This window comes from Gallus gallus, chromosome 13, assembly GCF_016699485.2.
Source record: "Gallus gallus isolate bGalGal1 chromosome 13, bGalGal1.mat.broiler.GRCg7b, whole genome shotgun sequence".
In the NCBI taxonomy this organism is placed as follows: domain Eukaryota; kingdom Metazoa; phylum Chordata; class Aves; order Galliformes; family Phasianidae; genus Gallus; species Gallus gallus.
In genome coordinates, this window is record NC_052544.1 from 4211867 (window position 1) to 4238013 (window position 26147).

Consider the following 26147-nt stretch of genomic DNA (forward strand, 5'->3'; position numbering starts at 1 on the left):
AATTGAGATGGTTTGGGTGGTGTAAAGTTGCCAATTCCTTGACAGATTATGGCCAGCCTTCCTCTCCAATATTTGCATTTTTTGCTTTGAGTAGATGATCATCCTTTAAAACTGTGGCCATTTTTAGGAAATGTGACTAAATATCTTTTAGACAGTAAAAGAAAAATACTAGTAAAACATCTGACTACAAATATAGGTCAGTTTGCAGTATGTGAGTTGAGTCAAAAGCCTTTTAATAACTCATACTCCCTTCCCACCACAAACATTTATTTAGTTATTTATTTTTGTACAAATGAGCATCATGGTGTGATCTTAACTATGAAAGGGATCATTGGGAGCAATTATTTATGCCAGCATTCAAAAGAGATGCTGAGCTATAAACGTTTCCATTATAGAAATAGCTGAGCCCCCAAATTAAATGCATATGTCAGAATATCCATCCCTGACTTGTTTTTAACTCACATTAAGTCTTTGTGTGAGTGTTAGCACAAAGTACAAAACCCCTGGAAAGTAAAACCAGCATTTAAGTTTTCTGTATACTTCTATATCATTTTTGGCTGATTACTGCTTTCTGGTCACAGAATGCACAAGAGGTGATGGACCACATGCTGGGCCCAGTGTCTGACAGTATTTCAGCAGACATAAACCAGCATACTCAAGTTTCCCACATGAAACATATCTCCAAGACTCAACATTTTTTAATTAAGTGATGACTTCTGAAAAGAGCAAGACCCATGTTATTCGTGTCTGAGGCCAGGCTGTCCTGTTGCCATGTCTTCTGTCGACTTTTATCCCAACAAGATTGCCTGTTCTTCTGAGCATTGCAGCCCAGGTGCTAATCTGATACTTTGTCATTTGTTTTATATCACCTGGAATTGGATTTTGAAACTATTACTCATGCTGTGTGTAGTGGGATCATTTCTGGAATAAGATATCGTTCAGTATTAGCAGTAGTGTTGGAATTTGGCATCTTCCTGGGAACAAGAGTGTATGTTTTACTTTCTCTTTTTTATTGTAGACAGTAAAACAGAAATAATGCTGCCTGTCAAAAGCCTAAACAAATAGTATTACTCACTACAGTCTGTACAGGACTTCATAAGGGCATGCTTGAAGGACTGAGGCCCAAGGTCTTCATGTGCTTATGGCCTCTTACATAAGTGTTTTAAATAATTAAAAGCCATTTATTTTTATGCATCTCTAAGGGCATTTTATCATTCAGAAGTTCTCTATTCACTGGGTTTTTCACAAATATGAAATATTCAGAAGATTCACTTTTCATTCCATCAGGACTTCATTTGACTTTCTAGACTGAAGTTCTTCAGTGTTGATCTATAACAAACATCCTGAGACTGCAAAGGCAGGGTAAATATTTAGAAAATAATGTCGTGTGTTGCAGTAGGCGTGAACTGAGAATTAAATGATACTCATTCCATTCTAAAAGATGGTATTAAATTTAAATGCCTAAGAGTTCATGATCACGTATATTAAAATTTGTATCAGATGCATTCAGTCACACAGTTTTTTACACTCATACCGGTGGTCAGTATAAAATAAAGACCATGGTTTGCTAAATAAACACATTTCAATATGATGATCCCAATTTCAGTGGTAGTAATATTGTTTCTACTGAGCAGCCAATCCCAGGTAGAATCTGTAACTTCAAGGACGTTAATCTGTGTTAAAAAACCCTGTTTATAGCAGGTCTGAGACACTTATTGTCAATGAGATGAGGTATTAGAGCTGGTAATTCCATGGATTTAAATACTCTTGATAAGTCTGATCTGTATTTTTTACAAGTGGAGTGAAGGGAGCTATCTGTAAGTACATTAAATACACTTCTGAGCTGTTCTGTCCTCTCCTTGCTGACTGCGTGCTTTACTAGATAACCACTGAAAAGCATATAACTGTTCTTCTCCCTTCCAGTGTGATGATATATGTTTTGAATGAAACACTAATCCTTTTCTTATTGTGACTGGTTGTCTCTTTCCAGAAATCTGAGCAATAATAAGATCAAGGAGATTCGAGAAGGCACATTTGATGGAGCTTCGGGAGTGCAGGAGCTGATTCTGACAGAGAATCAACTGGAATCAGTGCACGGACGAATGTTTAGAGGCCTCACGGGGCTGAAGACACTGTGAGTGCAAAGACCTGTCTTTCTCTTTCCCACTGTATCTTGAGTGGGAGCGCTCAAGTTCAGCAGTGCTTGCTAAAATCTCTTTTACTAGACAACAAGCTCGAACACAGTGTCTTGTTTCAGGGTGATGGACCTGCAGTAAATTGCTAGTCCTGAGGAGGTGTGAGATTGATGTACTTTCTGTAGAAGAAAACAGATTTTCAAAAGTTTCAGGAGCAATTTGATGATGAACCTGTCACGGGCCAAATTTGGGTGCTTTTAATCATTTAATGCCTATACTATTTCCTATAGAAACAAGGCATGTGGGAATGTATTTGTTAGATATTAGTTTATCTAACCACAACCCCCTCCATCCAAATTGAAATTGTTGGTCTGCTTAAACCAAACCTCAGAGGAGAGGAGGAACCTAAGGGATTTTAATACCCTACACACTATGTGAAATCACCAGGAAACAAGAGAAGAAAGGCTCGAATTATTGCCACCACCAAAAGTCAGTGTAGCTAAGCAACTTAAGGCAGGCCTAACCAAATTATTGCAGGTCCTGCTGGCAGAAGGTAGCTGCCCTGCTCACTTTGCACCGGGAGTAGCTGTCCATGTACACACACATGGCTTTGGGCTGTCCACAGCCCCATGTGCTATAAAACATACCTGCAGCTCTACTGTTACTGTGGTTGTAGTTGGGGGCAGCGCATATGAGACATAGAGCACAAATGCATAAGAAATCAGTTTGGTGCTACTTTTGCTCTTAGAACAATTTTGCAGTTTACTTCTTATAACTATTGCTTATACATAAACTCACAGTAAGTAGCACTCATTTACTTTCAAGTTAAAAAATGTATTGGAAGATGAATCAGAGACAGGATTTCAACATGGCATCCAATCAACTCCTTTTCCCCATCCTGAGAAGCAGTCAGGCCTCTGGCAACCACAAAGATTCATGCTAGATGATGAGTATAATCTGTATGTGAAAAATACCCACTTCTGCACAGTCTCCCTGCTGTGGAAAGAAAACACTTGATGAGGTGGCTGCTGTCATTAAGAAGACTCTAGGAATCACAATGAAATTTAAAATCTGCAGTGTATTCATTAGCAGCAAATGCATCTTATGTTGCAGAATATCATGGCGCGATTCCTTCAGTCCAAGTATAGAGAAATATCCAGGCTTCGCTTGGAGGACTTGGGCCTATAGTGACAAATAGAGATCTTTTCTTTTGTTATTCTTTCTCCTGTGGTTTCAGCCATCTGTTCTTTAATGTATGCATTTTACTAAGGGAATTTAAAATATTGTCCATAGATGCTAAATTAATTTTCATAATGTAAAGCAGCCTGTAGCCATGCTCCTGAAGAGTATCCAGCATTTTTTTAACAAAAAGATACTTAATATGCAGGCTATCCTGCTGACCTGACCTACATTTCTCCCTAGCTGATAAAGCAGTCTAAATACACACAGCATGAAATGAGGATCTGTAAGTATAAGTTTTCCTTCAGGAAGGGCACACAGTGCATGGTGTACCGTGGTATGAAAGCAAAGGTTTAAGTTTGAGGGATGTATATGTCTATCCATTCATTCACTTGCTCTGAACAGTCAAGTTAAGACCTTTTATGAAGAGGCCATGCTGGACAGATTCATAGTCCAGTTTTAAAAAGACTTTTTCCTAAAATGTAATAGATCACCATGAAATATATATTGTAATCCAACCACCCTTCAGAACTATTGTCAGAGACTTCACATACAGAATTGAGCAAATGTTTCCTACTGCTTCAATATATGAATTTCCTGAAGTGACCAAAGCTACTGAAGGCCTTTGTTTTTGTATTTACACTCACCTTTTGGATCCTGTGGCCTTGACATGGCTTTCAAGCAGTTCTCCACATATAAGGTGTGAGTCTCTGTGACTTTTCTGAAGGCTTTGCAACACAAAAACTACTGAAACCATGGCGGCTGTGATGATTACTATATGCAGAGAACAGTAATGCTAAAGCAGTGCAATATCTAGGTCTTAATCACTGAGTGTGATTACACTGTGATTTGTTCTCTGCTATATTTAATCTCTCTTTGGTGTTTCTGAAGAGCCTGCTGATCTAATACCTACATGCCCAACTTGCAGGAGATTGCAGGTCAGAATTCTGATGAAGTCTGAATTTTTGTTGTTCACTGCACAAATCTGATACTGTAGAATGAACAGTCCTCAGTGCAGAGGAGCAATCCACTGGAAGAACAGCATGAGCTGCATGTATTCTGTGGATTTCTGATAGTCTGCTTTAATTACTGAATAATTTTTCACCTAAGTAGAGATATTATAGTGGTGATGTTTACAGATCCAGCTGTTGAGTGGAGTGAATTGTAACAAATACTCATAAGCCTTTTTTTTTTTTTTTTTTTGCTGTGGAGAGAAACAAGACACTACAGTCTTTCAGATTAATTAGAAATGATCATGGAGTTCATTGTTACCATAACAACTCAGAGAGATATATCTTCTGAAACACGGCATAGATTCATCTGGTACAAACACAGAGCAAAAAATAAAGGAGTTATGGAATGGTTACTGCTTTTTGTCCTGCCAGTTAATGATACTAACAAGATTTCAGAGTTTGCTTTACGTCTGGAAATCTTTCTTAAGCTATTCCTTCATTTCTGCTCTCTTTCTTTCCATGCTTTTACATCCATGATAGAAGCAATGCAGTTAGTGTTACTGTCACACATTTCTGACAGCCTTTCTCAGTGCATCTCTGAAATACATCTTGCTCTCAGACACTTACTAAATCAAGAGACTTGAGAGTATTTAATTCAAGTTTACCACTAGCAATAATTTTGATTTCAAACTAATTTCAGATGTCAATTTCCCATTAGTTTCTAATGCTGTGTAGAAGAAATGCATTTTAAATTTAGGAGACAGTGTTTACATTAGTTTAGTACCCCTTAGCTGTTTAGTCCTACAGCAGTCAGTAAAAGCCCTAGAAACAGAACATCCTAACCTGAAACTGTACCCACTCCCAATATTTCCTAATTTCTTGCTTTAATCTTTTCAGAATGCTGAGGAGCAACTCTATCAGCTGCATAAACAATGACACCTTCGCTGGACTGAGCTCAGTGAGGCTTCTTTCTCTGTACGACAATCACATCAGCACCATCACACCTGGAGCCTTCAGCACATTAGTCTCTTTGTCTACAATGTAAGTTATCTTAAAATATGAACATATCATAGTGCTTTTGTTCCATACTTTCTTTGCAAGGAGACAGCATTCAAGTTTCAAAATCGAAATTACTTGTTCATATTTGGAAAACCGTATTTAAAGAAAGAAAACCCTATCCTGAAATCACAGGTTTGAAAGCGTCAGGGTATGATTCATAAAAACATTAGAACTGCTTCAGCTGGAGTAGCTAAAAAAGTTTTTATGTTGCCAATTTTAGGCAGAATGACTGCATGTTTTGCCATGTTAGTGCAGTGCACAGGAGGAGTCCATGTAAAGCAGCTTCTTCAGATTCAGAGCTGCATAGCTTATCTTACACTTCAGCTCCTCAAAGCTCCATTAGTTTCAGTGGAGTAATTTTGTAACAGCAGCCTTCTTGGATTTCAGTTGAGTAAGTTAAATATCAGAAGAAAACAAGTAGTTGATGCTTAGATTTTCAGAGGAGCCTAAGACAAAATACTCCAGTCCTACTGAACGTGAATTTAAAATTTCTAATCTAAGCTTTTCTGATAATTGTCTTGTATTTCTCAGTACTTCTTTGAAGCAGTTCCATTGCCGTTCAAATATTCTTATGTACTTCTTATCATGTGTCCATTTTAATAAAGTACAGACTGATAAATATGGAGAGAAAGTCTCCTCTTTGTTTCCAGCTGTGAATGTGGACCCTGATGTTGCTGTAAGTGGAAGCTGTCTGATTAATTCACTTCACACTGCCCTGAAAATAGCCCCTAAATGTCCAACAAAAACAAACTATTGGAGCTATTGCATTTCAGGTTTTGAACCTAGATTTTGTTTTCATTTATTTTCTGTAACCCCAAAAGCCTCCTTGAAACTGGTGGACAAAGAAATAAAGACAACCAGATTATTATTATTGACTGTTTTCAAGTCATGGGTCAAATCTAGTGGTAGTCACTGAAAGCTTGATCTTTCAGTAATGCAAGCAGTGCCTGCCTGCTTCTTGCAAAATTGATTCTGGGTCTCCTTCATAGCTGTAACTCTGAATCAGTCTGTAAAGTCCCTGCCTTGTTTGCATGGATGTGTCATATTTTGTTAGAAGATGCCCAGTTTCCTTTTTTCAGCTACAGATGATGAATATTACAATTTATAGCAAGAGAAGCTGAAGCTGTTTGTAGTGAGACTGCATTGCTTTGGCCTTGCCTTTGTATCATGTTGGTCATGGCAGGTTCCTACCAGTGTCTTGAAGAAAAAATTTGTTCTTTGATACATTTTTAGGTTGACCCACAGACAGTAAAGGCTTTGCTTTTGACTTCTTGTGACACTGGGATCTAGGCAGGGCGTAGTGATATTTCACAAATAAATCCAAAATGCAAATGTGTTCATTTCCTAGAAGCACTCTACTGTAGGTAGTTATATGAGATGACAGCACTGCTGAAGATGTACACTATGACTGCTTTTCCCATTCAGCCCACACTTGTGAGTTAATTAGGATTTGCAATGACTCAACTCTGTATCTGTCAGTGGGAGCTAGAACTCATTACAAAATTTAACATTTCTTTCCTTTTTTTATCTTGGTGTATTTACAGCTCTTAAAAAAATATTGCTCCTTTTGTTATTGCTTAGTGTATCAGCCTCACCAATACTATCAAAACAAGGACAGCTCTGAAAATAATGTGCTAATGGTTTTCAGTAGAGGAGGAACATCAATTTTGTAAGTTACTGAGGAAAAAATAGCAATTTTTATTAATTGTTACTAGTCAAAATATGTATTTAGCATCCTGACTTGAGGCATACTTGCACTTTTGTATACATGGTATTCAGTCATGTCTTTCAGTCCTTATAGTGTCAATTGGGCACGTTTGTAAGCAAAAGAGCTTTTTCATGACTTAATCATGCAACTATTCTCACATAAACTTAACTTGAATCCCAGGATGTATTCAGCCGAATTTCAACAATATCCAGATGTGCTTCAGCATGTTTTTCTAACAGGTCACCAGAATTCATTTAGAGGGTTAATATTCTATGCCTTCTTTGCAATTTTTAACAGGCACTTGTAGTAGGATATGAATATTTCATTCCTCAAGACTTCTATTCACCCTTGATTTTGAAAATATGTCTGTGTCCTTGAGGAGGCACTTATGAATTTAATGTTAGTAAGACATCTTTGCTAAAAGCGTGATTGCTTTGTTTCTGTCACAGTGGTTAAATCTTGCATGTGGGAACTCTGATTACTAATTGTGAATTTTTAAAACAGTTTTCCCAGTGTTTCTGTTTGTGATAAGTCCACTTGAACAGCCAGATTCCAACATAAACTTGTGAAAATACTTGGCTGTCCTAGACTTTCAGCTGCTTTTCAAGTCATGTAGGGGATCTCTTGTCCAATGTGACACTTCAGAGATCCTCAATCTTACACTTTTTCCTGAAGTTGCATCACAGTTTTGCCTTGGAACGAAAATATATGTGGGCGCATCACCTTTATATTAAAACAAAGCAGAAAGAGGCTGCTCTTCAGCTGGACAAAGGATGAAATTCAGGTGCTGCTGAAGTGGCAGTAGAACATGTGTAATTGTGACAAGATACATTTTCAACATTTTTCCCTGTATTTAAGTTTCAGAACAACAGACTTATTTCTCTGCTCATTTTATACATTGCTTAGTTGCTGTGAAAAGTATAATCCAAATGTAAGCCAAGAATTTAACATTTTTAGTGATATGTTAACCTGTGTTTGCCAAGAAAAAGAATGAGTGTTTGTGGATAGTTGCTGCTGCTTAGCTAAATGGGCAGTAACAAATGAAGTTAAAGAAACCTCTGTAACATGGGCATAAGTATTATTTTGATGGGAGCAATCTGTAGACTGACAGTACGAATGTTGCTGTAAGTTTTTCCTGACTTTCTGAGCTTCAGGTTTTCCAGCAACCTGATTATGTACACCTGCTGCTTGTTTCCAATTGTGGGTGACTTCACTGTAAGGATTTGTGTCATGAAAGTTGTTCTGTGAATATGATCTCACACGCCTCCGTCAGTGGAATAAATGGTTCACTTAGCTTTGGAGATCTAAATTCTTGGTTTAGACACACTGTTTATGCCAAAGTATGTCTGTATGGAAAGTACCCAAGGCACCCTGCATGCGGTCCCACTATGGATTAAAAAAAAATGGGAGAACAATTCAGAAAGAAAGTAACCAAAATTAGGTGGATACTTTCATTTCTGCATGTTCCAACTGAAAGCTTCTTTATACATTTTTTCATCTTTGTACAGCAATTTAGTCTGTCCACCAAATCCTGGTCAGTATGTGGCAGGCTGAGCATTCTTATTATCGAGCGTTCAGCTGAATACTGTCCTCCCTGTTTCTCCCTCTACAACACATACAACAGGCTCTGCTGGCTCCCCATGTAATTACACACACACAGCTCCTGGCTGCTGCAGTGTGCAGTGACTGACTATGCTTTTTTGACATGGAGAGCAGCTGTAACTCACGTTTTGCTTATGTCATGTTGACCTAGGACCTGTATCATTTAGGAATTTGTTTGGGTTTGTTTGCCTATTGCTGCACCTTAACTGTGCCAGATGTTTTCACCTTCAGCACTATTGCATTCCAAAGGATTTGCTTGGTTGAAAACTTAATGCGATCTTGGCTACACGTTTAGGTTTCCAAAAGTAAGTTGCAATGAAGGTTTCCAACGTCTTCAGCTACTGCACCTGTATTTGAAGTGTGTGTTTCTTTAGGAAACGTTTTTTGTTTTAAGATATGGTGTGCTGTAGAGGAATTTCATGATCATCTCTTTTTTCTGTTCTATCGAAACGAGAAGCCTTGGACATACATATGATGTGAGAATTCCCTCAGTGTTAGTTTGGACACTGCATTTTCCATACGTGAGGCTCTGACAGTTCATTTTTCTTCAGTATGGAGCCCTAAACTCAGGCTATTGATTCTCTCTGTGTTTGTACAGAAAAAGAGTCAGCCTTCTCTTTTACCAGGACTGTCAGCTTCTTGCCTTCACTTCAAATTTAATTCTGAAACACACTCAAATAATACATAGGAGTTTTGGTACAGAATAAAATAATAATTAAATAAAATTTCCAGGATTCTCAACTCTAATTCTAGCTAGCTTAGAAAGATCCTTGTTCAAAATAAGTGTCACCTTATACTCCTTTCAAGAAACACTGGCTATTAAGAAATACATATGAATAATTGCTTCTCTGTACCAGTATCTATATTACATGTGTCCCACTGAGAAATGGCTGTGACATCTATGCTTTTGTGGCCTGACAAGAGAATTGTTAGGGCTTTCTGTTTTTCAAACACTGCTAAAACAAGCTGTGCTATAGATTCCTTCCTCTTAGAGAGGCTGTCAGTGTGTTGCTTTGGGTACTGCTCACCATAGTGCTGTAGCAAAGCTGAAGCTGCTTTGGAAGGATATTCTGGAGCAATAGCAAGATTTGATGCAGACCTCATGAAGTCCACAAAGCAGTAAATCATATGTTTTTCAGATAATACTGAGCATAGAAGGGAAACTTCATAAGGAGTGGCCCAAGCTGACAGTGCTACTTAATATACGTGTATGTATATGTATGTATGTGCGTGCAGGCAACCTGTATGCAACTACTTCTGTAAGCAGCCCAAAAGAAGCTCCCACCCCACTGCACATATGAAGCAGTACTGTATGTCTGTGCTAAGCTTTTCTGTGGTATCACCTGAAATCATCCCTTTGAAGATCATGCATATGTGTGCCACTGTGTGAAGTGAGTTTAGGCTTGAGTGCAGGCTATAGCTTGAGCTTAAATACACTTGTGAGTAGAGCCCTGTTGGTGATGCAAGTGTGTCTAAATAATCGATACAGCAGTAAGTAAGTACTTTGGTTTATAAACATATAATTATATGCCTATATACTTTATTACAACCCTAGTTCCTATCAAACCTGTGTAGCATGTGGCCTGTCTGTACAGGATCTCACAGAAACAGATGGCAGGAAAGAGCCGGGACATAGAACCTGTCTTTTTTCACTAGTTAGTTAAGTATTTCTGTATGTTTCTTGTTTGGTTTTTTTTTAATGCAATTATGTCTTGTTCCGTTTCAGCAATTTGCTGGCTAACTCCTTTAATTGTAACTGTCATTTGGCCTGGCTGGGAAAGTGGTTGAGGAAGAAGAGAATTGTCAGTGGAAATCCACGCTGCTTGAAACCCTTTTTCTTGAAGGATATTCCAATCCAAGATGTAGATGCCCAGGATTTCACCTGTGAGGGTAAGAAAATCCAGTTCAATTTGTCATTTATGGTAATGTTGACTTTGTGTCAGGGCCTCCCTGCCTATCAAACAATAATTCATGGTGAGCATTTCAGGTTAGCAATGATGAAGACAGCCATCCACAGCTGAAGATCATTGTTCCCTATCAGTTTATTTTCATTCTTGTTGTCCCCATTCTGCATTTCTACTACCCTCACCGAAAAAACAAATTCATGAATGACAAATGCTCTGCTCTGTATAATCCCAGTATAACCCTAGCTCTTCCTCCCTCTTCCTTATTCATGCACGTAGTTAAAACTCTTTGAAGCCTGTGAGAGTGATCTTTGATTGGAAGTTATTTTATATTTGGGGAACAGCTTGGTTTTACCATTAGCAGATGAATGCAGGGAAAGAATAAAAAAAAATGCAGATAGTACTTGAAAGACTCAGTGATGCTTAGTGCTTTGCTATGTCCATATATGTTACAAATAAAAGAAGAAATTCCTTAAATTTCATTATTCTTCAGGTAGGTCTCATCTTTGTCTTGTGATCAAGCAGAATTTAAGGCAAATGAGAAAAACTGACAGATGAATACACTGCTAACTTAACTTGTAGGCTGTGGTTGCCTTAAAGCCCACATGTGCTGGAGCTGCAGGTACTCACACCTCTGAAGAGACCTTGAGAGTAACATGAGTTTCCTACTCAAAGCAGAAATGAACTTCTGCCCTAGTCAAGCAACCTGGCAGCAGGCCCAAATGCTTTGGACTCAGAGCTCAAGGGAACCATGTTTAGTCTTTAAAGAATAATTGGCTTTTAGTTCAGAAAGTAAAAATCCTGGTCAATGAAATGACATTCCACACTTCGGAGCTTTCTCCATTGCACAGGCAGTGAAACAGCCGTGGTGAATGAAAGGTACATGGTGGCAGGATGTGAAAAACAGAATACAGGGGAAAATTGAATATGCTGAATATGCAGAAAATACATTTTCTGCAGGTTTCCAAAAGGCTTTGAATTTTGTTTCCATCTGCAAAGCTCAGTTGGAGAGAAAAAAAGAAAAAAAAATAATCCCTGTTCTTTTGTAGGCCAGTCATGCTTCTCCATCCCACTGAATACAAATGGCTCCCTGCCCATACATTTATGGGTAATTTTGTTATCTTGTAGCAGGAGTTCCAGTCTTAGTCTTTAATCTCAATGCTCATGGGTACATCCAGCAGAGAGAAGGAAGAAACAGATCAGTCTCAATTAGTCCTTGCATCAGTTTTTAAAAACTGAAGGCACACAATGACGGCTGGCTGTGTGCTCTTGGATTGCAGCCCCGTGTCTCGGCACTGGTCCGCTCAGGCTGCCTGTACTCACCAACAGTTGTGTGGTTCCCCTCACTGTCATCTACAGAATGTGCCACTAAGTGTTTCCTTTCATATACATCGTGATACCGTACGATGCATTTGCTTTACGTTTTGCAAAGCCTGTTTTTTGTGGGGAAAATCCGTGCCTTACTGTTCTTAACTTGAAAGAGTTGGTTTGTTCTGCAGAAACTATTGTTCTTCCATTATGGGATTGGATCTGCTGTTTATGGAACTTTGAATCCATTTTTGGAAAAAGTAGATATTTTTATGTGTGCACAGATGGGTTGCCAGCAGTTGGAAGTATGCTGCTCAGAGTGTTGTTTGCCTGGTTATTCCTGTCAGAAGCAATGAGATCTTAAATTCAAGTGATAAATGAAGTGCCAGGCTGATGTTAGAAAATAAGAAATTAGCATCTAAAAATTGAATTTATAGAAAGGTCTTCCTTGAACAGAGCAGATCGTGAATGTCGTCTGTCTGGATGAGTTTGAGGATAACGTTCCTGCCATGTCATCCATTTCACAGTGTCCATCCTGGGGACAGGGGAAGGATTTAGGATTCACGTAACTGATTTTACAATATTTGCAAGATTACAGAGAAGCAGATACTGCTTGGGGGAAAAAAGCATATTCACTTAAACATACAGCTGTTGCTCTTGTTGCCTGAAGAACTTGTATGTTGATCCAAAGCGCAACTCTAAAATACTGTGATGGTTAGCCTGGATTCAGGGATGTTCCTCCCTGGTCCTTGTAAGAAGCTGCTGTCAAAGTGCATCACGCTGTGCTGAAAGCTGATTTCCCTTCTGAACATCCCATTTCTCTTCTGCAGGTAATGATGAAAGCAGCTGCTTGCTTTCTCCTCCCTGTCCTTCCCAGTGTACCTGTGTGGACTCGGTGGTACGTTGCAGCAACAAAGGGCTGCGAGTAATGCCCAAAGGAATTCCCAAAGATGTGACTGAGCTGTAAGTTACATTTCACATAGCTCCTTCCATGAGAAGTTCATGACATTACATTGTGGGGAGGCTTTGTGGGTCCTTTGGGGCTTTTACCTTTGCCTTCAGTGACAGAGTAGCTGGTATTTTGTGTTGTGGTGCTTTCTATACGTTTTAACTGTTGTTATTTTTACGTTTATTTGTCCCTTGACTGACTGCATTGCTGTACAATGGGAACAGAGTTTATCTGTCCTTGCACTCATTAGTTCTTTGTTGGGAACAAATGCATATATTAGTATCAAATGATTCCGTAGTGCTTCTGAGCTGCCTGAACTCACGATAGGCATTTTGAAAGGACGATGAAAATGTATTCCTGACTTATGCAGCTGTGAGCTAATTATCCTCTGAGGAGACAGAGAGGAGGAAAAAAACTGCCAGTGGTGGAAACAAACAATGAGTTTTCTCCAAGCCTCATGAAATGTCTAAAATAACTGATAATTAGATTACACTGTAAAGTAAATTCATCCTAGTTGAAAACCATCTTTCTAGGCTTCTTTTCAACTACTCCTTACTATTATACTGGATTTTGATTCTTTCCAAAGAAAGAAAATACCCTGGTGGCACTGCTTGGCTTAAACAGTTGGCAATGGAAATACAGAGCTTTTCTCCTGTAGATCCTTATTCAAATCTATCCCAGGTGAATTGTTCCTGAAGCTTTTTACAAGCTCATCAATATTTCTGAATGAATGTAGTTGGTTGAGTTAGTTGGTGTGTTCACTGAATTTTGTAATGGATGAAAATCCACTTCTGCTTTACCCCTATTCAGTAATGTGGCAACCGATGGATGAAATACACATCCTTTTACTTCCTTTGCAGTGGAAGGGGGTTTGTGCTGTTTTTAGCTATGTTGTAGTCAAATATAGGGCCTTGTTGCTTTAATGAGGAGTGGACTGAGAGTATATGTGGGAACGCAAATTAATGTGGATATTTTGCACTGACTGCATCCATGGGAACATTGGGTATGTTTAAAGTGATTTGAATCCAAAGTCAAGTCCAGGCCTATGTATTACCTTATATATTGCCATCCATGATAAAGAATCTATATAGTTTCTACTCTGTTCTTGTTGAGGTCTTGTTCTTGTTCAAATATGACTTGCCAAGAATAAGATAGCACAGATTTTGCTTTGATTTCTACTGCCATGCTGAGGAATTTTTATCTTTACATTTTACATGTTGGGTTTTACTGCTACTATTCGATACCCTGATGACATAACTTTCACAAAAAGTCTGAAGTTAATCTCACATTTTTGAAAACTGCTACATTTCTTAAGCTATTTCTTTGGCAATTGAGGCAGTAGCCTGGAACTGAGCAGTTTGAGTTCATAGAGGCTTATATGACTGTCTTCTTCAGTAGAAGCCTCATGGCTGTGCAAGCTTCTAGTTCTGTTTTCTGCTTTCAGTCCAGAAATGTGTCAGCAAAACACAGTCGGCCATGGACGGGCTGGCTCGGAATTGTTCATGTTCTGCAAATATAACCTTGAATCTGTCCCAAGTGTCTCCCAGTTCAATCCTGATCACTTTTCTCTCAACCAACATAAATTGAGCTCCTTGTATGTATCTATGCCAAAAAATGAGCTATAGTTACAGAAGCAAAAGATTCGTGAAAACAGTGAAAAGAACAAAATTTCAAAAATGAAATAAAATCAGTCTTACTTGCCTTTCTTCTACTTCCAGATTAACATGCTAACCATCATCTAGAAGACAATGCATCAAGTCAATAGCCTGTAGTTTTTACTTTTCTGTATTTGAGAATTTTCTTAATTGCTGTGGCAATCAACATTTCCTGTGGGACCCCACTTCTTGCCTCATTTTGAGACCACAGCTGTTTGGCAGACTGACCCCAATAGCTGTCTGGACACAGGGTAAAAGTGGTTACTTTTGTTCAGTCAATTTACACTCCTCACATCAAAATGCCCTCCTTCCCACAGGGCAGTCCCAGATCCCTTGAGCTGTGTCTGAAGGCTGCAGTACGTTGCCAAAGACTGTCAAAGACTGTCTCAGCAAAGTGTATGTGTTAGCGCTAGGAGCTGCGCAGCACACGAGTTACCTGCTGCAGCAGACATGGCCAGGGAGAGCCATCACAGTCTCCAAGGCAGGGATGCCTTCACCTTTCCCACCAGTACAGCAGCCAAGGCTGCCCTGGGAGAGAAAAAACCTTCCTCCATGTTACCTCAGCTCATGCTGCCTTTCTCCCCTTCTGCACTGTCAGGTCAGCAACCTACAGGCAGTGCGTGGGCTGCCCATGCCTTCCCCATAGCACAGAGCCACTAAGGACAGAGGTTGTGCCAAGGAAGGGACACAGCACAAAGAGCCTCTTGTCCTCAAAGCCTGCAGCTCTCCTTGTGGAAGGCCTGAAAGGTGATGGGGTACAGGGAAGCTTTTCAGTGGGACTTTTACGAATGTGCCAGTCTGGCGTTTATACACTTCAATCATTTACAAGGCACATTAGCTACAGTGCTTTCTATTAGACTGCAGTGTGTTTTTATACAACATGCTTAAAAAAGAAAGCACTGCCATGTATCTGGATAAACCAATCTGTTGAGGGCGAATGCAACTTTCTCATGAAGTCTTTTAAATTCTTTTAGAGGTCTTAAGATAACCTCAAAGCAGGAGTTCTTTCACTGTGTAAAACAGACATTAAATACCAGTGTGAAAAGATGTACTTGTTCTGACATGGACAAGCAGGGAAAAGGTTAGTTAACCTTTTCTGGGTCTCGTTTCACTGTGCTGTAGCTCAGCCAAAAGCACTGGCCATGTTTGTGATATGTTGTACTGGAGACTTGGGCTCACCCCTTCCAGCTTCATCCTGATTCTCTGTTCTGAATGTGGGCATCGACAGCAAATGGGAGACCCATTATCTCCCTCCTGTTTAAAGCTGGGAGTGGCAGGAGATGTACCTGTGGTTTGCAGTCCCTTGGGAGGAGGGATTGCCTTGGCAGGGAATGCTTCCACATGGAACAGAGCTGGAGAGACCACAGAAATTCCTGCCTTTTTGATGGATGATAATACAAGAAATGTGTATTTCCCAGTGCTTCTTTCACAGAACCCATCGTCATGGGGTGTTCAGCTTCCTAGGAATAGGGAAATACCATATTGTTTCTTCCAAATTCCTTTCATGAAGACATATACACTACTGCCTGCATTTTTTTCCTACTGTTTACTTGCTCTGAAGAGAAGCCTTCCTTCTTTGACCACGGGCACTTTTCTAGTCCAGCAGTTCAACACATGTTTATGCAGTAAGCTGGTTTGGAATTTAACCTCATTCCTGCTTTGTGTTTTAGGCTTCCTTTTCTTCTTCTTTTTTCAGTCTATTTGAACTAAGTTTCCCATGCTCTTTTTCCATCTACATATTACTTCAGCGTGTGAGTGCTGGTCTTTTTTTCTCACAAGTATAGATTCTATTTCCAATACAGTCTTATCTGGCAAGATCCCATTCCTTTTATAGACCTACAGGAAATAACAGTTTGCACTGAGGGAAGAAGCTGAAGGCAATCATGTGGACAGTGTCATCTCTAGACCCGGTGTTGTCATGCCACTGTGTATGAGAGCAGTGATGGGGTTCTTAGACAGCACCCATACATCACTGCTCGTGATTTATATTAATACACACTAATCTTTGCACTTGCTTTGGATGTTTCTCTCCTTACAAAGCTCTCTCCTGCTTATGTTTTTTCCTCCACATGCTTTGTTCCTTTCCCTGCGAGCCTGGTCAGTCCCTTTTTGCGCTGCACTCTTAGCAGTGGCTGACTGGTGAGGAATCCATCCAACTGCCTATCAGCTCTTCATTGTCTGCCTCTGGGCTGCTGCCTGTTCCAGCAAAGCAAAGCTCTCCCACTTGACGGAATGGATAGGTCTATAGAAAAATACTAGAGTTGCAGTTCAAATCTAGGACTAAAAACTGCAGCCATCTGTTTAGAAAAGTTAAATGGATCAGTAGTCTCAAATGATATTTTCCGTGAGTGAAATTGGAGTGCACGTCAAAAAGGTGATTAGCATTAAGAGAATAAAGTTAAGCATAACTTCAGGGCCTCCACTTCTCTCACAAACACGGTCACATTTGTGTGTGTCACCATGTGGGTTGTGGTCTGACATACGGGTGCAGCAAAATCCAGAGTCCAATTGTCCAAACCTTTCTTAAATGTAAGGTTCAGATTCATACCTGAATCCATGCTTGAATTGCGTTTCTTCTCAGGAAACTGAAACTGAAACTCTTAAAATTGATGTTTTGCGGGTGTGTGATATCCTCACATATTTCATCTTTCACACCAGTTCTATTCTTTCACATCAGTTCTATTCTATCATTATTCAGGAAATAAAACTTGCATCAAAATTTTAGGATATCTGCATTAAAAGGTTTCAACTGTAACTTTTAGAGCTGCATAAATTGTCAAGTATCTTTTTTTTAAAAAAAAAAATTAACAGCCTATATGGAATATTCAAAGAAATCAAAGAAAGGGCTTTGTGCTGTGTCAGTTACTGCCTGAGAACTGACTTCTCTCTCCAGCCTCTCCTTGTAGCACAGATTGCTGCCGTGAGCTCAGCTTTATGACCCAATGGTCATTTCGGTAGAAAAAATGTCCAAGTAATTCAGATGGTTACACGATGCTTTTATCATCCTTTTTTTTTTTTTTTTTTCTTTCCTTTGTCATCTCTTATGCATAGCTCTAAATGTTTAATACATGAAGTCAGTGCTTGTGGAGGTGCTGGGTGAGCCCCTGGGGGCTGTGGGCACTGGGCTCCAGGAGCAAGGCATGGCCGTGCCCACAGCACCAGCCCTCCTGGCCAGGCAGGTTTCTGCCTTTAGTGCCTGTGAGTTTTTAGGAATCTTTTCTAACACATGGTTGGTGTCAGTTGGTGTTGTTCTGTAAGAACTTGAGCATGTGTTTTGTGTTGGTTTTTTTCCTGTTTTGACTCCAATAGTTACTTGTTGGCTACAAGTAGTTATTCAGACTGCAGGATTCTCAGCAACATTCATGGGATAAAAAGCAATTTCCAATCTGATATGTTAAACTACAGAGTTTAGAGACTTTAGGAAGCAAAGGAGGTTGTTCTGAATACTAGACAGCATGTCTGTATTAAGGCAATGACACCCACTCTCGACTCTGTTTCTCTGTATATTAATAACTTGACTCTGAGTGATAAAATTAGACACAACTTTTTTCATTCATGCCAGAATTTCTTTGCACACCAGATGCCATGTACATCATCTTACTTTGGCTAAGCATTAGAAAGAATTAAAAATTACAACCTTTCCTCTACATTATCCTGTTGTTTTGTTGGGCTTTTTTTTGGAACTTCCTCCATAGTTAGATGTACCCACAGAGTTTTGTTACTGGGCTCTGCCCCAACACTCTCAGGAGTAATCTGTTATTTGCTAGATCCAGTTCCAGCCCTCTTGCTGTCCCTGTAGATCACCTTTAGCCAAGCCAGGGGCAGAGCTGCCGCTCTATATCTGCTCCTTGTTCTGATTGAGGCCTTCAGTTCACCTGCAGCCATTGTGGTCCTCAAATACTGCAGCTCAGACCCTCCTGGTTCTTGGCATGTTCTTTTGTCCATAAGGCTCTGGTTATTTCAAATTCATTGCACTTAAATACTTTCAAAATGAATGCCCATTGCTTAGAAAATATTGCCCTCCTTTGTATAATGTAGTGAAAGGTTTAATAGTGGGGAACTGATCTTCTGCATGCATGAGAAGTGTATGGTCAGTAATTTTTCAGTATACAATTGTGTTCAGAAATTACACCACTAGTGTAAGCACTGCAGCTGTTTGCGAGCGCGTTTATGTAACCATCAGATTGTCTGCAGTACAGATCCAGTGCTGTTCAAAGCAGATCTTCTGTAGGAGTTTAACTGTAGGAGCCAGCCTGTCTGTGTTAGTTGAAGGGGTGAAGCACTGAATTAAAATGCACACCATCAAGTTTTGATTCCACCACGAAGCAAAATAGGCAAAAACAACAACAACAACAACAACAACAAAAAACAGCCATCATGAGTTTGTTCAAATTGCACACCATTTCATATTGGGATCAATAACAGAATATCCTGAAAATCTTTTTCTGAAGATTTCAATGCATTGTAAGAGTTGAGTCTCCTTCCCCAAATTAAAATCATATATTGCCTCCAAATATGTAATGCATGACCTGCTTTTGATTTCCTTTGGAAATCCCTTGGATTGTACGTGTGGAATAAACACTGGAGACTTAACCTAACCTCGTACATGACTGTAGGTTTTACAGACACTGTAGGAGATACGGGAAGGCACGGGCTCTCAGCAGCCCCGTGCACCTATAGCAGACCACAACTGGGGAAATGAGACACCGTTTGCCCTGTTAAATAATAACATATGTGGTTAAACTCTGAGGATCTTCTGTGTAACAATTTCTGGCGCAAATTTACACTACACCAAGCCACTTCATTTTCAAAATGTTTTTTAACAAATTCAGTCAAAATTAGCAAGTGACTTTACACTTGCTGATTATGAATATCCATGGGAAGTGTGAATGTGGCATAACTAATCCACATCGTGGTTTGGGATAACCTGCGGCAGCAGAATGGCCCTCTCTGCTGTGCAGGGGTGAACTGTTTGCTGTATAATAGCAGCACTCGATGCTTGTGATCTTTGTGAATGCTCAACAGGTTTTCATTAAGGAAGGATTTTGCTTTTGGTTAAAAATTCAAAAGCCCATAGTCCAGCTTGTCCAGTGGGATCTGGGTCAGTTCCACCATGCGCTCCAACGTAACTCTGCCCTTACAGGCACTCTGTGCACAGGCAAAACAGAAAACCACAAGGCTGGGGATGGGAGAAAAGTGAGCTTTCCTCTTTAGTCATTTCAGAGTGAGGATTTTCCCTTTTATCACTAGCAGGCTCCAGCATCCAGCAACTTGTGAGAGACTCTGCCTGGAGTAGCTCAGTTAAAAAGAGAGCTCAGGCAGCAGAAATGATGACAGGCCATTATATCAAAATTAAAGGGGAAAAGTAAAATGTGACAGTTGCAAAGTGCGTTATGTAAAAAATTCTGTTCGTGTTTATAGATTTTATTTTTGAACGATGTAAAATAAAAATAAAACTTGTGGGAAACATTTCTTGGATTTAGTTTACATAAATAAGTCTGTGTTGTTACAGTTGGTGTAGGGAGGGAACATGCAGCACAGCAATGATCTGTTATTGTTGTTGTTTACTCTAGTGAATGCAGAATAAGGAGGTCTGCTGCCAAAGACAAGGAGATAGTGTGTGTGGGATGCAAGTTCTTGCTGTGGGTGTTGGCTTTTGCTCGGAGCAGCAGAGGCAGCGCATGGAGTGTTCTGGTGTCTGTGGGCTCCGTTTCCTGACCACGTGTGGTAACATTTCAAAGCGTACCACATCAGTGGCAGCGGTCCGCCTACCTCAGGAGTAATGCCCTGAGTGGAAAGAGTGTTCCATTCCTAATCCCCACCTGTGGAGGGAGAAGCGCGTTCCTCCCACACTGCGCGTTCTGAGGAGGCCGCTTTGTGGCCTGGTGGATGTGGCCTCAGGCAGCTATCTGAAGCACAGCGCCGCAGCACGTTTCTGTTGCAGTCTCATTGCTTTGATAACTACCAACGATGCACAGTGTAATAAATGTGGCATCAAAGTCATAGATATTTATGTTGACGGTGGAATGAGAGAAACTTTTTGCAACACAAGACCTGGAAGCACAGCTCTTTCTGTCTGTGCGAGGGATGTACAGGCACACGACTAAACCTTTCCACAGGTTCAGTCAGCACTCAGTGTTCCCAACAATCTTGTTAAAGGTAACTCTATGTAAGGGGCTCAACCCATACGATCCTTCTCCCCTTACTTCTTCATTTGCTGTCTTAGGAGGACCAAGTGATCGTTTCCCTTTGCTGTGGGCCATATATCTTTTATTTGCTTCCAAGTTTTGAACAAAACCATCAGAAAGCTACTGTCATGTTTGGCATATGGGATAATTCACTTACGAAGGAAAAGTTCTTACAGTTTCAAAGCAATGACTCCAAGACAATTTCCTTAGCAACTGACTTTAATTTGTATTTTCTTCATTCATGATGCAGACTGTGTGACCGGAGTTGTTTTTAACATCTTTTAACATGTTTATGTAACTGTCAAATGTGCCTTTTTTTTTCAGATACCTGGAAGGGAACCACCTGACTGCTGTGCCGAAGGGACTCTCTGCCTTCAGGCACCTGACACTGATGTAAGATACAATTTCAATGTCAAGAAACGTAGACGACTCTTTCTGCACTGTGTTGTAGATGGAACATGAGAAATTAGTGTTTGGGGGGAAAAGAACAAAACACAAAAAAAACAAAAACCTCCTGTAAATTGAATTGGAAAGGAATTTAGCTGTAGCAACTGCTGCCAGTGAATGTTCCTAAAGAGTGGAGAAAGAGCAAAGTGAAATGACGAAGGGCAGCATGGACCCTTCCTCTGCAGGAGCTCCCAGCATCTGCTGCAGGACAAACCTCTGTCAGAGTGTTGCTGTACCACTTGGCAGATTTATCTGTGCAAAGCTGTAAAGGTCATTAACAGAGGAGACAGCATTAATTTGTTCTAGTTGAGGCAGTATTTACAATGCTAAGGTAATGAAAATTTACATAGCTGTTTTTGCTATGAGCAGTCATACAGATAGAGGCACAGCTAGAGTTCACTGAGTAAACTGTTCCCTGAAATACAACAATAACAGGCAAATATATATATATATGTACATATAGGGAGTGGAAAACTGGAATCATCAGTTTTAAAATAATATTTTCTTTGGAAACATCTCTAATTTTATTTTTCAAGGGAGAGCAACAACAAAATAAAATGTTCTACTTGAGCCTAAAAGACTATTTTGAAATGAACAATGAAATACCTTTTGTTTCTAGCTGAAGCAATGCAAAATCCTTTCCCATCTTTTATTTAGTCACTTTATTCCAAAGCGACCATTCTTTTTACACAGTGTTGTTCTCGTAGCTGTCAGTGTTAAGAGCATATGGAAATGGTATGCCTCTAATAAATTGAAAAGCAAACTGATACAGCAGATATTCACCCATGCTTGTACCAGCATGGGTGTAATTTATCCTTCTCCTCTGAAAATTTTGCTTTTACTGGATTTCTAGCTGTGTGCTAGAAATCTGCCTTGCTGAAGTCCAAGGCTTTTATTGAGAAAATGTTCTGATGTGACTTGCTTTTAGAGCTTAGTGAAAGTCAGTTAGAAAATATTGTATCATTTGCTAACATTTGACTTCTCAATTGCCTCAATCGTTTTGCTGTGCACATATTAGGTGACCTCTAAAAAAGACTATTTTCTAAAGTCATACATACAGATGATTATTTTCTTTATGTATTCCTTCAGTGATTTGAGCAACAACAGCATAAGTGTATTGGCCAATTATACCTTCAGCAACATGACCCAGTTATCAACACTGTAAGTAACCCAGCGTTTTTGAAATGTGAATTGCATTTCAGACACCATTTTAGATGTTAAACAGTTAGTATGTACCTTGTGACTCAAGCATGTGGCTTTGCGTGCTTCTTCATTGTTGAAGAAACAGTGGAATAATCAAAGAAAATATGGTGTTGTAATTGTGTTCTCTCATTCTCACAGCATCTTGAGCTACAACAGACTTCGGTGCATTCCAGTCCACGCGTTCAATGGGCTCAGGTCTCTTAGAGTGCTGTAAGTATCACTTTTTCAGTGCAGAGTTGCAGCTTATTAGGATGCTGTTGATGGCAGGGAGGTTTTTAATGAGCAGATGGCTTTCACTTGATTCAGTAGTCATAAATATTTTCATGCAATTAGCTTCAGTGTACTTGTACTTAGGTGCAATATGTCCAGTAATGACTAGAGCAGGTTAAAGCTAAACCTTGAAAAGAAGCAGTAACATTTTTGCAGGATGAATGACTTTTCTGATAGGTCAGGGACAAGAACTATTTTGAAAAGAGGCCTACAAGAGGCTGAATAGAGTCTGTCTCTCCTACTCCAAAAGTGTTTGAGTATCTCACAGGAAAGGACTTTCCTCTTTGCCTGTGAGAACCAATCATGTTTTAGAGTGTAAATTTACATTAGATGCAAGAGCAAACGTGAGTGGAGGAAGTTTCACCTCCTGGTGACAGGAGTGTGGGCACATTCCGAAATGTCCACGTGTGGTTTCTTTCTTTGGATATCTTTTTCTCTTCTCTTCTTTTCTAGTGTAGCTGCATTCAGCAGCTTTTTGTGGATTGAGCAATTTGCTTACAGTCTCCTCTGAAAGTTATCTTCTTTCCATGGTCTGTGTTGGCTGTGTTGGCTGTGGGCCTGTTCCTTACAGAAAGCAGCCCTCCTCTGCTTTTCTTAGGTACCTGCTGGAATAACTCCCGCTTCTGTTTTCTTTATACTGAATTCCCCATCTGCCCATCAGAAGCTCACCCTGAGTTCCTTTTGTTTGGTTCTTCATGTGGCTGTGTGACACCATGCACAGGTACTGGGACAAGGTGGAGAAACCACCATCCTCCCCACTGCCCAGCAAAACAAGTGGGGATTGTATGATAACCTGGAAGCAAAAAAATTAAATAGCTCAGCTGTGATGAGATTATTTGGAGTGCCAGAGGGGAAAGATTCGAACACTACATGGCCAGGACAGAGGAGTTGGATAGTATGTCCGTAGTGCTTTGAAACTTCATGTTTTCTTTTTTTAAGTTAGGTTTCATTTACATACAGAAGCTTCTGTGAATTTAAAGAGCAGTGGCTTGTGTGCATTGAATCCCACAGTGTGGATTCAAGCTGTCAACATGGGAGGTACCACAACTGTAGAAGATGCAGGGCAGTGCCCAGCAGAGCTCTTATACTGTGGTATAAGTGGTAAAATACATGTATAGGTTTCAGCTTCCTAACTTTTGAAACAGATTGAAATTACCAGCCTTCATTGTTAAAAACTAGAAAGATACGTGATTTGGATTTGTTATTTTAAGTTTGGCTTGGGACTCTGATTTCTACTGCACTAAGATGATCACATTCGAGCTGTTACATGAATCCTGAAATTCAGCCACATATGAATATATTCAGTTTCATGGCCAGATAAATTATTCCATATGGAGCTGTCTTCTGGCCTGCTTCTGATATGCAAGCTAGCTTGATTAAAGCTAGCTTGGGATTCTCTACAACAGATTGGAGAGTGGATGTACCCCGTCTCACTCTTTCCAATAGCTACAGTTTATCTTCTCACTTCTACTCTTGTAGACCACATATGGACAGAAACAAAGGGCATTATTTTGAGTATCAGCTGTAATCTTTTGGCTTTCTTAAGTGATTCACTAATCAAATTGCAAAATATCTTCCTTCTCCAAGGGAAAAGCCCTCCTTGTCTTGCACAGAGCAGCGTGAGTGAAATGAAGCCTGAATGGGAATCTCTGAATGCTCACTGCGTTTGGAAGCCTTCAGATTGATTTGATTTATTATGGCCCACAAAACTCTGGTATCAGCTACAACTTTTGCCACATGTCATCTACATTGTTATTAAAAATCGATTCTCCAGGGGAAGAATGGGCTTCCGAGTGATAGCGTGCAATCTGTTACTGTCAGTTATTTATTATCCATATTCTCAAAAGAATGTAAAAGAGAAAACATAAGCAATACAATTTTCACATTTTAATTTTTTTTTTTAATAAAAAGAATATAGATATCTCATTACCTTTGGCAGTGCTTGCCTTTGAAAGTTAACATGACCTTCTCACAGAGTCTTCAGTGTCTTCCAAATTCCTCATGTTTTCTTTACTTTTTGACTCTCTATACTAAGTAAATACATATTTGAAAATCAGACTAACCATAGAGGTATGATGAAACTGATCTCTGACAGATACCAGGTTCTGTCCTCTGTCTCTTACACTTTTCAGCACAAGCCCAGTTGAGAAAAGGGCAGAGTCAAAATGTTTATGTTTAAGCCTGAATATATATCAGTGTTTACATAATCAGATCTTCAGTCTTTGGCTGATCCATAATGGCAGCCAGAGTGTGCTGAGGAGCACGTTCAACATTAACTTTTTTTTTTAATATTTTTTTTTAAGGAAAAGTTTATATCAGTTTTTTTCCACCAAAACTACTGCAATGAAAATTTGTGATTTTCTTATCCAAAACTAAAGAAGCTTAATATTAATAGGCTTTAAAAGCTGAGAGATTGAAACAAGGGAATTATAAATGTTAGAACTCTCTGGTTGTTCTGCACTGATTATTTTTATTGTTTGACAGTGTTGTAACTTACAACATTTTGTCCCCATTTAATTAGGATGGAAAGTCCAGAAATAGAAATACTTTATCAGATCACAAAACAATTTTCCATGTTGTATTCATGGAAAAATGTCTAAATGAGCTACAAAATACTCTACTGAAATGAGATGTTCCAGTTCTACTGAAAAACGATGGATTGTTTACTGGAGTTGAAGAGCTCACATTTATTTAGAAAAGTGCTGTAGTTCAGAGCTCACACAAACACAGTAATATATGTGATAAGAAAGCTGCTGCACGTATTCTTCAGACAAAACCCTGGAACCAATTCTTGCAGTATCCTTCTGTGTTGGATGTTGCACTGAGTTAACCTAAGAGAAATACTAATTGCCTGTATTGTTGTTTGGTTGTTTGGGTTTTTTTTGCATCACAGAATGATGGTTTATAGCTATTCTGCAAGTTCAGCCAAGCTTTGAGCCAAATTACTGTCTTTACAGAGTAGATTGTTCTTTACTAAATAAGTGTGTTTATAGTTACCTAATGTTACCAGACAACAGGTTGTGAGTAGGACTGAGGGACAGCTGGGGGGGTTTGTTGTTGTTAAAGAACAAACAAAAAACAAATCAAAACAGAAACCCATAAGGATATGCTTAGTTGATTCCTTTATCTCAAGACTCAGAAATAAATTAGATTACACGAGGAAGAAAGTTTTTGTTTGAGGAATTTGGGTGTTCTGTTATTCCGTTCTGAAAGACCACCATCACCTTACATTCACACTCTTATTCTTTACTGATGTTTAGACAAAGAGATAACTGAAAGTTGTGCTTTTGGGGGTGAATGCATGCGTTCCTGTGCTTTAACTTTACAAGTGTTCAGAATTTTAATCAAGCTTTTTCTCAGGAAGAACCGTGGTATAAAAATTTGTTTGTGTCGTTGATCCAACAGGAAAAAAAAATCATTGTTCTGCTGAATTCTTCTTTCACTCTTTTGTACTGAGGTTCTTATAGCTTTTAGCATTTATCATTTCATTTTAGCTGTATGGGTGGAGTTATTGCTGACATCATTTCTTATTAAAATGCAGTCAGTGGCATCCATGGAACATACCTCAGTGTTTGCGGTATATAGTG

General features: G+C 39.4%; 1 protein-coding gene across 6 annotated transcripts in view; it reads left to right on the forward strand.

The window, feature by feature from the left end:
- Positions 1-26147, forward strand: part of SLIT3 (slit guidance ligand 3) — a 526297-nt gene that overhangs the window by 419409 nt on the left and 80741 nt on the right. For all 6 annotated transcript variants that reach the window (XM_040646811.1, XM_040646810.1, XM_015293584.4 and 3 more), the window contains 7 exons: positions 1991-2134; positions 5165-5308; positions 10363-10526; positions 12679-12811; positions 20965-21033; positions 22177-22248; positions 22429-22500. In XM_040646811.1, coding sequence (XP_040502745.1) covers positions 1991-2134; positions 5165-5308; positions 10363-10526; positions 12679-12811; positions 20965-21033; positions 22177-22248; positions 22429-22500 — 798 coding nt within the window. The remainder of the gene's footprint in view (positions 1-1990; positions 2135-5164; positions 5309-10362; positions 10527-12678; positions 12812-20964; positions 21034-22176; positions 22249-22428; positions 22501-26147) is intronic.